The 11256-nt window shown below is 47.4% G+C and overlaps 1 protein-coding gene across 1 annotated transcript; it reads right to left on the reverse strand.

Moving 5' to 3' along the window:
- Positions 1 to 942: 942 nt before the first annotated feature.
- LOC147959242 (uncharacterized) lies at positions 943 to 1790 on the reverse strand. The gene is made up of 2 exons (XM_087536197.1): positions 1509 to 1790; positions 943 to 1425 (listed from the first exon to the last, which is right to left on the reverse strand). The coding sequence occupies exons 1-2, from the start codon at positions 1788 to 1790 to the stop codon at positions 943 to 945; spliced, it is 765 nt and encodes a 254-aa protein (XP_087392323.1).
- Between the last annotated feature and the right edge of the window lie 9466 nt (positions 1791 to 11256).

Genomic DNA, 11256 nt, shown 5'->3' on the forward strand with positions numbered 1-11256 from the left:
GTGGTGAGCAAGCCTCTCACTCGGAGGCTTAGCTAAAGTCCAGTACTCGCCTAAGTTTAAAAAATCCTACCGAGTGGTGAGCAAGCCTCTCACTCGGGGGCTTAGCTGCAGTCTAGTACTCGCCTAAGTTTGAAAAATCCTACCGAGTGGTGACCAAGCCTCTCACTCGGAGGCTTAGCTGCAGTCTAGTACTCGCCTAAGTTTGAAAAATCCTACCGAGTGGTGAGCAAACCTCACACTCGGGGGCTTAGCGGCAGTCCAGTACTCGCCTAAGTTTAAAAAATCCTACCAAGTGATGAGCAAACCTCACACTCGGGGGCTTAGCTGCAGTCCAGTACTCGCCTAAGTTTAAAAAATCCGACCGAGTGATGAGAAAACCTCACACTCGAGGGCTTAGCTGCAGTCCAGTACTCGCCTAAGTTTGAAAAACACCCCTATCCGCAAGGACGACGAGGTGCAGGTCGACTGCAATCCTCTCCTCAGAGCTACACCACAAGTACAACGTGCGCTCCATCCCTATCCGCAAGGACGACGAGGTGCAGGTCGACTACAATCCTCTCCTTAGGCTGTGCCACAAGTACAATGTGCGCTCCATCCCTATCCGCAAGGACGACAAGGTGCAGTTCGACTGCAATCCTCTCCTCGGAGCTGCGCCACAAGTACAATGTGCGCTCCATCCCTATCGGCAAGAACGACGAGGTGCAGGTCGACTGCAACCTTTTCTTCGGAGCTGCGTCATATATACAAAGATTATTCCAAGTGAAGAACAAGTTCCACTCGAAGGCAAAGGCAAGCATATTCAGAGATAAACCAAGTTCAGATAAATCCCAAAGTTCCGAACCACGGATCCAAAGTACTTGAGCATCAAGCCTGAAGAAGTTTAACTATTACACAATCACTCGACATTCCGAGGCAAATAAAGGTGAAGCATAATGTTTTTGGTCACTCGTCAGGAGGAGGGCTGGCTGGATCGCAGAAACTGTCAAGGTCTATGTTGTCTGCGATGCGAGTGGCGGCATCAAGGAAAGTGTCCATGAAGGAGTGGAAAGTGTGCCTTTTTGTGTTAACAACCTTGAGCTCCGCCAGCTTGTCCTCTTTGACATCCTTGCAGTGCACTCGGACCAGGGACAGGGCGACATCAGCGCCACAGCAAGCAGATGACTTCTTCCATTCTTGCACTCGCTCAGGTATTTGATTCAGTCGGGCCATCAGAGACTCGAGGTCTTGAGACAGTTCTGCTTGTGGCCAGAGTTCAACATCAACCTGAGTCATCACCGCCTTCAGGCGGGCAAGATAAGCAACCGCGCTGTCCATGCGAGATTCCAACCGCAGCACATTCATTGCAACGTCATCTTTGACTGGGCAGTTTATGGGGTCGAGACCCATCTCGACCTGCCCAGTTTCGGCTTCGAAGTCCTGGCAAAGCTCTACACAGTCGGATGAATGGTGAGTCAACAATATAATAACACCTATCAATCGACCATAACAAGTCAGTCGAACATCAGTACCTTCAAGTTTAAGACCAGTTGAGCAGCAATCTGGCCCAGATAAGACTCCAACTCGCCCTTCCTGGCTTTGAGGCTCCCAATCTCGTCAGACAGCTTGTCCTTGTCCTTCTTCAGTCGCTCGACCTCCCGATTGGCGTCAGAGACAGCAGTCTTCAGTTTGGAGTTCTCTTCTTCTAACTTGCCGACTGAAGCAAGCTTCTTGTCGGCAAGTGTTGTTTTCTCTCGCGCCTCCTTCTGCGCGGTAGCAAGATCCAGATCCTTCTTCTCCAGAGCCTGCTTCATTTTTTCTAAAGAAATAACATTCTTCAGACGAGCTTGGAGTTGACAGTTTTCACTACGTACATCTGCTTGAGTGAAATCACTCGGTTCAAAAAATGGAAAGGAAAAGTGCCAGTCATAAGATGGACAGTTGTCGATTGGTTACCTCCCATGGCAGCTACTTCGTCACGAGCAGTCTTGAGATTCTTATTGGACAATTCCAGATCAAGGTTGAGGCTGATTTGCTGCTTGTTCAGTGTAGAAAGTTGAGCCCCAAGATTACAAGATTTCTACAGTCAATATATAAGACATATCAGTCGATAGAAACAAAAAAGCATCACAGTGAAAGTTACTCTAAGACTACCGCCGAATCAAACATTCAACGATAGTCTCTGGGACTACACCCAGTGGGTGCACTTAGCATGCCCCCACTGGTTGGATTCAACACTCGGCATGGTCTGCCCAGCTCGAGTCAAAAAAAGAGCGAAGACAGTTGTTCTCAGACCATAGTTGACTGCCCGTAGTCCACCACGGTCTCAGGGACTACACCCAGTGGGTGCACTTAGCGTTCCCCCACTGGTTCAGATTGTCACTCGACATGACCCACCCAGACCGAGTGAGAAAATTCAGATTTTCATACCATAGTCAACTGCCCACAGTCAACTATGGTCTCGGGGACTACACCTAGTGGGTGCACTCAGCGTACCCCCACTAGTTCAAAAATCCAAGTCGACTGAAGTGGAAGACCTATACGACTTTAGGGCAGACAAACCCCAGTGGGTGGATGAGAAGTAAGATCAGTCGGAAAACCAACTAACCTGGACATTGGTCTGCAGAGCAGTGCCGGCATTGAAAAAGCCACCCGACTGGCCTCATGCACCACTTTCATCTGTCCCATCACAAGATTCAACTGAAGAAGAGCTTCCTTGGCGGCACTCGGTGGGTCGTCTAGAGTTTGGTACGCAGTGAAAAGAGATGATGGCAGAACAATCGAAGCACCCGCTGGGTCTGATGCGTGGAGTTGTACTGGAGCAGCAGGGGTCTGAGCAGCTGACCCTGATGGACAGTCAGTCGACATCGGGATAGCGAAGGTGACGTTGGTGCGAGCCGGATCTATGGATCGATCCACCGCCGTCCCAGGCATCAGTGTCGACTGAGGAACCTGAACCTCAGGCGCTTTCCTCCTCAGTCCATGGTCCATCCTCCTCCTTTCCCTCAGAGGCACTTCTTCTTCTTCATCGTCCAGAAGCACAACAACATCTCGTGGAGCTACAGCAAACAAGAAAAGTCAGAGAGACGACCGACGAACAGTCCAGTCGACTGACTAAATTCGAGTCGGGCAGACTTACTGGCTTTGGAGGTAGCCCCGTCATTGGTTTCCTCGTCATCTGGGACCTTGTCGATATCCATATCAGTCGCGGCGGAGGCCGGGCTGGAAAAGTACATCATCCACTCGGTCAGGACAGGAGAATCAGTCGAAGCAAAGAAACACGGGAAGAACGTTTACCCAGAAGCAACAGGAACATCCATCTTGATCTTAGGCAAGGTCTTCCGGGCCTTCGAGGGATTGATCTTGGGCTGCTTGATGACTTTCTCAGCCAGCTCTGGAGTCAGAGACCGAGCGCGCTTTTGAGATGGAACGCTCGAGGCCACAGTCTTACTGCGTCTACCCACGGGATCGTGGCATTGCTTGGATCGACATTTCGAATGAGGCGGTTAGTCGACTACTTCCTCGTCGTCTGACTCGTCGCTCTCATCTTCATCATCGTCGTCTGGTGACTCCCATTCACCGCTCTCCTCTGCGCTGTCCTCGCCCTCATGGTCCTGCTCCAGAGTTTGTTCACCATTGTGCATTGAGTACATCTCTGTGTAAATCTACAAAACAAGAAGTCGAGTGGAAATCAGTCGGATTAACAAATAGTCGGAAAACGCATTTGAATGCAATCGATCATATCGGCCAAACCTTGTCTGGCTGGTTGCTGTTGCTGAAAGGGTCGACTCTCCTGGCGCCCCTGGGGTTGTCCTGGTTCCCTGTGATGCTCGTCAGCCATTGAGCCACTATTTCAGCCGGCACCTCCTCCGGATGAACCCGAGCGGTGTCGCCAGCGCCGGAGTACATCCACATGAATGGTCACGGGCCTGGAGCGGTTGGATGCGCCGACTGAGGGACACCTCCAACAAATCCATGCCAGTGATGCCTTGGTTGATCAGCTGGACCACCCTCTCGACCAGCATGCCAGTCTCCGCCTTCTCCATGGCGGTCACCTTCAACGAGGAAGGAGTTTGAACATGGTCGAAAGAAAAAGGAGGAAGTCCAGTCGACTGGCCTGGAGTCGCGATATCCTTGCAGTAGAACCAGGTCGAGTGCCAGCCTCTGACCGACTCAGGAAGGGTCATCAGAGGAAAGGAACTCCTTTTCCTCTTCTGGATACCCAAACCCCCACACATCTGGATAACATGGGTTTTCTCGTCCTTCGAGTTTGCTTTCTTCACTATCTGGGATCGGTGGTGAAAATGTGCTTGAAAAGACCCCAGTGCGGTCGACACCCCAAGAAATTCTCGCACATGGACACGAACAAGATACATGATGGTGTTGGGAGTGAAATGATGGAGTTGGGCCCCGAAGAAATTCAAGAAACCCCAGAAAAAAGGATGTGGAGGAAGCGAGAAACCACGGTCGACATGGGTAGCAAGCAAAACGCACCACCCGGCCGCGGCTGTGGCTCCGTCTCCCCCTCCGGCAACCGGGTAGCCTTGTGGACAATCAGCCCTGACTCGGCCAGCTCATCCAAATCCCCTTGCCGAATCGAATATCGGATCCAATCACCCTAGATCCAACCTGGCGGTAGCCCCGAGCGCGATGAAGATCCCCGATTCGTCTTCTTGCCCTTCGTCGCCCCCGTCGCCTTGTTCATGCATTCCAGCGCCGCCATCTTCTCCTTTCCCATGGCGGCGGAGCGGCGGCGTCGAGAGTGGAGAAGCCGGATGCGGTGGTGGAGCAAGAGGAAGAAGAAGGAGAATGGACGTGCACAGTGCACACGCCTCGGCCTCGCCGCTTTTAAAGGCCCACTTCCGAGTGGCTGACGCGCGGGCCCGGGTGAGCCTGTCAAACACCTCAACAGCCGCACGCGAGATACGTGGCAAAAAAAGCTGGCGTGGAAATCAAAACATTCCTGTTTATCCACTCCGCTTACCACGGCGCGCTCCGACCGGGTGCTTCCCCCGAAATTTCAAATCCTGTGAAATCCGGGATCCGCCGCAACCAGTCACGCCAAAGATTTCCCGTCAAAGACAACACTCGATAGGTGACGTTATAAAACCAATCGGCAATTTCTGAATCGATCAAGGCTACTGAAACGAAGCCAAAATTCCAACACTGACCTCTATTCAGAAGTGAATAGTTGGGAAACACAAGAGTCAAGACAAGATCAACTTCAACCTTCTTTTCACTCGGACCTCAATCCATTCGGGGGCTAATGATGAGGACATAGACCTGGGGTAGGGTAATGGGCCTGACCTATATGTCCTATCCAAGGTCACTGTCTTAGAAGCAAAGAAGCTCAAGAGACGACAGGGAGGGCCCAACAAAGGTGTCGAGTGCAATCCACTCGACCTAACAGTCACTCGGAGACTCCTCCTTCTTTGGGTCACTCGACCACACGATCATTCGACCATACAAGAATCCATTCGACCTGTTTGAAGACCAAGAGTCGTCGAAAACAGCAACGGCAAGCGTCCACTCTCTAACCTTTAAGGCCATTAAGGCATTTAAGGCTACCGTTACCAGTAACGCCATCTCTTTATGTACCTTAAAATCCTTGTAACGTGGGCTGGCTGGGGTCCTGGCGCACTCTATATAAGCCACCCCCTCCACTGAGACAAGGGTTCACACCCCCTGTAAACACACACATACATAATCCAGTCGACCGCCTCCGGGCACCGAGACATAGGGCTGTTACTTCCTCGGCGAAGGGCCTAAACTCGTAAAACTCGTGTGTAAAACTTCACCATAGCTAGGATCTTGCCTCCTCATACCTACCCCCATTCTACTGTCAGTCTTAGATCTACGACATCGTCCATGTACCCTCATAGACCGTTAAGCAGAAGCGTTATAACAACGCGGTTGATGTAGTCGTACGTCTTCACAATCGACCGATCCTCAGCACCGAACATACGACACCTCCGCGTTCAGCACACGTTTAGCTCGGTGACATCCCGCGAACTCACGATCCAGTAGAGCTCGGGAAAGAGTTTCGTCAGCATGACGGCGTGGTGACGATGTTGATGAAGCTACCGACACAGGGCTTCGCCTAAGCACCGCTACGATATGACCGAGGTGGATTATGGTGGAGGGGGCACCGCACACGGCTAAGAGATCAAAAGATCAATTGTTCTGTCTCTGGGGTGCCCCATGCCCCCGTATATAAAGGCGCTAAGGGGGAGGTGGCCGGCCAAGGAGGAGGGCGACTCCCCCTGGGAGTAGGACTCCCTCTTTTCCTAGTTGGAGTAGGAGAGGAGAAGGAAGGGAGAGAGGAAGAGAAGGAAAGGGGGGCGCCGCCCCCCTCCTTGTCCAATTCGTACTAGAGGGGGAGGGGGCACGCGGCTGCCCTTGGCCGCCACTCCTTTTCTCCCACTAAGGCCCATTAGGCCCAATATACTCCCCGGGGGGTTCCGGTAACCCCTCGATACTCCGATAAATGTCCGAAACCTCTTGAAACACTTCCAGTGTCTGAACATAGTCATCCAATATATCGATCTTTATGTCTCGACCATTTCGAGACTCCTCGTCATGTCCATGATCATATCCGGGACTCCGAACTACCTTCGGTACATCAAAACACAAAAAGTCACAATACCGATCGTCACAGAACTTTAAGCGTGCGGACCCTATGGGTTCGAGAACTATGTAGACATGACCGATACATGTCTCCGGTTAATAACCAATAGCGAAACCTGGATGCTCATATTGGTTCCTTCATATTCTACGAAGATCTTTATCGGTCAAACCGCATAACAACATACATTGTTCCCTTTGTCATCGGTATGTTACTTGCCCTAGATTCGATCGCCGGTATCTCAATACCTAGTTCAATCGCGTTACCGAAAAGTCTCTTTACTCATCCCGTAATGCAACATCCCGCAACTAACTCATTAGTCACATTGCTTGCAAGGCTTATAGTGATGTGCATTACCGAGATGGCCCAGAGATACCTCTCCGACAATCGGAGTGAAAAATCCTAATCTTGATCTATGCCAACTCAAGAAGTATCATCGGAGACACCTGTAGAGCACCTTTATAATCACCCAGTTACGTTGTGACATTTGGTAGAACACAAAGTGTTCCTCCGGTAATCAGGAGTTGCATAATCTCATAGTCATAGGAACATGTATAAGTCATGAAGAAAGCAATAGAAGTAAACTAAAACGATCAAGTGCTAAGCTAACGGAATGGGTCAAGTCAATCACATCAGTCTTCTAATGATGTGACCCCGTTTATCTAATGACAACTCATGTCTATGGTTAGGAAACATAACCATCTTTGATCAACGAGCTAGTTAAGTAGAGGCATACTAGTGACACTATGTTTGTCTATGTATTCACACATGTATTATGTTTCCGGTTAATACAATTCTAGCATGAATAATAAACATTTATCATGAAATAAGGAAATAAATAATAACTTTATTATTGCCTCTAGGGCATATTTCCTTCAGTCTCCCACTTGCACTAGAGTCAATAATCTAGATTACACAGTAATGATTCTATCACCCATGGAGCCTTGGTGCTGATCATGTTTTGCTCGTGAGAGAGGCTTAGTCAATGGGTCTGCAGCATTCAGATCCATATGTATCTTGCAAATATCTATGTCTCCCACCTGGACTTGATCCCGGATGGAATTGAAGCGCCTCTTGATGTTCTTGGTTCTCTTGTGAAATCTGGATTCCTTTGCCAAGGCAATTGCACCAGTATTGTCACAAAAGATTTTCATTGGACCCGATGCACTAGGTATGACACCTAGATCGGATATGAACTCCTTCATCCAGACTCCTGCATTTTCTGCTTCCGAAGCAGCTATGTACTCTGCTTCACACGTAGATCCCGCCACGACGCTTTGTTTAGAACTGCACCAATTGACAGCTCTACCTTTCAATATAAACACGTATCCGATTTAGAATTGTCCGGATCAGTGTCAAAGCTTGCATCGACGTAACCATTTACGACGATCTCTTTGTCACCTCCATAAACGAGAAACATATCCTTAGTCCTCATTAGGTACTTCAGGATGTTCTTGACCGCTGTCCAGTGATCCACTCCTGGATTACTTTGGTACCTCCCTGCTAAACTAATAGCAAGGCACACATCAGGTCTGGTACACAACATTGCATACATGATAGAGCCTATGGCTGAAGCGAAGGGAACACTTTTCATTTTCTCTCTATCTCCTGCAGTGGTCGGGCATTGAGTCTTACTCAACTTCACACCTTGTAACACAGGCAAAAACCGTTTCTTAGCTTGATCCATTTTGAACTTCTTCAAAACTTTATCAAGGTATGTGCTTTGTGAAAGTCCAATTAAGCGTCTTGATCTATCTCTATAGATCTTGATGCCCAATATATAAGCAGCTTCACCGAGGTCTTTCATTGAAAAACTCTTATTCAAGTATCCTTTTATGCTATCCAGAAATTCTATATCATTTCCAATCAACAATATGTCATCTACATATAATATTAGAAATGCTACAGAGCTCCCACTCACTTTCTTGTAAATACATGCTTCTCCAAAAGTCCGTATAAAACCATATGCTTTGATCACACTATCAAAACCTTTATTCCAACTCTGAGAGGCTTGCACCGGTCCATAAATGGATCGCTAGAGCTTGCACACTTTGTTAGTACCCTTTGGATCGATAAAACCTTCAGGTTGCATCATATACAACTCTTCTTCCAAAAATCCATTCAGGAATGCAGTCTTTACATCCACTTGCCAAATTTCATAATCATAAAATGCGGCAATTGCTAACATGATTCGGACGGACTTAAGCATCGCTACGGTTGAGAAGGTCTCATCGTAGTCAACTCCTTGAACTTGTCGAAAACCTTTCGCGACAAGTCGAGCTTTGTAGACAGTAACATTACCATCAGCGTCAGCCTTCTTCTTGAAAATCCATTTATTCTCGATGGCTTGCCGATCATCAGGCAAGTCAACCAAAGTCCACACTTTGTTCTCATACATGGATCCCATCTCAGATTTCATGGCTTCAAGCCATTTTGCGGAATTTGGGCTCATCATCGCTTCCTCATAGTTCGTAGGCTCGTCATGGCCAAGTAACATGAGCTCCAGAACAGGATTATCGTACCACTCTGTTGCGGATCTTACTCTGGTTGACCTATGAGGTTCAGTAGTAACTTGATCTGGAGTTTCATGATCATCATCATTAGCTTCCTCACTAATTTGTGTAGGTGTCACAGGAACCGGTTTCTGTGATGAACTACTCTCCAATAAGGGAGCAGGTATAGTTACCTCATCAAGTTCTACTTTCCTCCCACTCACTTCTTTCGAGAGAAACTCCTTCTCTAGAAAGGATCCATTCTTAGCAACAAATGTCTTGCCTTCGGATCTGTGATAGAAGGTGTACCCAATAGTCTCCTTTGGGTATCCTATGAAGACACATTTCTCTGATTTGGGTTTGAGCTTATGAGGTTGAAGCTTTTTCACATAAGCATCGCAGCCCCAAACTTTAAAAAATGACAACTTTGGTTTCTTGCCAAACCACAGTTCATAAGGCATCGTCTCAACGGATTTCGATGGTGCCCTATTTAACGTGAATGCAGCCATCTCTAAAGCATAACCCCAAAATGATAGCGGTAAATCAGTAAGAGACATCATAGATCGCACCATATCTAGTAAAGTACGATTACGATGTTCGGACACACCAGTACGTTGTGGTGTTCCGGGTGGCGTGAGTTGCGAAACTATTCCGCATTGTTTCAAATGTAGACCAAATCATAACTCAAATATTCTCCTCCACGATCAGATCGTAGAAACTTTATTTTCTTGTTACGATGATTTTCCACTTCACTCTGAAATTCTTTGAACTTTTCAAATGTTTCAGACTTATGTTTCATTAAGTAGATATACCCATACCTGCTCAAATCATCTGTGAAGGTGAGAAAATAACGTAAACCGCCGCGAGCCTCAATATTCGTCGGACCACATACATTGGTATGTATGATTTCCAACAAATCCGTTGCTCGCCCCATTGTTCCGGAGAACGGCATTTTAGTCATCTTGCCCATGAGGCATGGTTCGCAAGTACCAAGTGATTCATAATCAAGTGGTTCCAGAAGTCCATAAGTATGGAGTTTCTTCATGTGCTTTACACCAATATATGACCCAAACGGCAATGCCACAAATAAGTTGCACTATCATTATCAACTCTACATCTTTTGGCTACAACATTATGAATATGTGTATCACTACTATCTAGATTTAACACAAATAGACCACTCTTCAAGGGTGCATGACCATAAAAGATATTACTCTATAAATAGAACAACCATTATTCTCATATTTAAATGAATAACCATCTCGGATCAAACAAGATCCAGATATAATGTTCATGCTCAACGCTGGCACCAAATAACAATTATTTAGGTCTAAAACTAATCCCAAAGGTAGATGTAGAGGTAGCATGCCGACGACGATCACATCGACTTTGGAACCATTTCCCACGCGCATCGTCACCTCATCCTTAGCCAGTCTTCGCTTAATCCGTAGTCCCTGTTTCGAGTTGCAAATATTAGCAACAAAACCAGTATCAAATACCCAGGTGCTACTACGAGCTCTAGTATGGTACACATCAATAATATGTATATAACATATACATTTGTTCACCTTGCCATCCTTCTTATCCGCCAAATACTTGGGGCAGTTCCGCTTCCAGTGACCAGTCCCTTTGCAATAGAAGCACTCAGTCTCAGGCTTAGGTCCAGACTTGCGTTTCTTCAATTGAGCAGCAACTTGTTTGCCATTTTTCTTGAAGTTCCCTTTCTTCTTCCCTTTACCCTTTTTCTTGAAACTGGTGGTCTTGTTGACCATCAACACTTGATGCTCCTTCTTGATTTCTACCTCCGCAGCCTTTAGCATTGCGAAGAGCTCAGGAATCGTCTTATCCATCCCTTGCATATTATAGTTCATCACGAAGCTCTTGTAGCTTGGTGGCAGTGATTGAAGAACTCTGTCAATGACACTATCAACCGGAAGATTAACTCCTAGATGAGTCAAGTGGTTATGGTATCCAGACATTCTGAGTATATGTTCACTAACAGAACTATTCTCCTCCATCTTGCAGCTGTAGAACTTATTGGAGACTTCATATCTCTCAATCTGGGCATTTGCTTGAAATATTAACTTCAACTCCTGGAACATCTCATATGCTCCATAACGTTCAAAACGTCGTTGAAGTCCCGGTTCTAAGCCGTAAAGCATG

The sequence above is a fragment of the Triticum urartu genome, chromosome 7A (assembly GCF_056163025.1).
Source record: "Triticum urartu cultivar PI428250 chromosome 7A, HENAU_Tu73, whole genome shotgun sequence".
In the NCBI taxonomy this organism is placed as follows: domain Eukaryota; kingdom Viridiplantae; phylum Streptophyta; class Magnoliopsida; order Poales; family Poaceae; genus Triticum; species Triticum urartu.

Bases quoted from the DNA above. Each gene is read 5' to 3' on its own strand.
- LOC147959242 (XM_087536197.1), bottom strand. From the start codon at position 1,790: ATGAAGCAGGCTCTGGAGAAGAAGGATCTGGATCTTGCTACCGCGCAG. The intron at 1,426-1,508 runs GTACTGATGTTC...GACTGTGTAGAG, and splicing joins AACTGGTCTTAAACTTGAAG to CTTTGCCAGGACTTCGAAGC.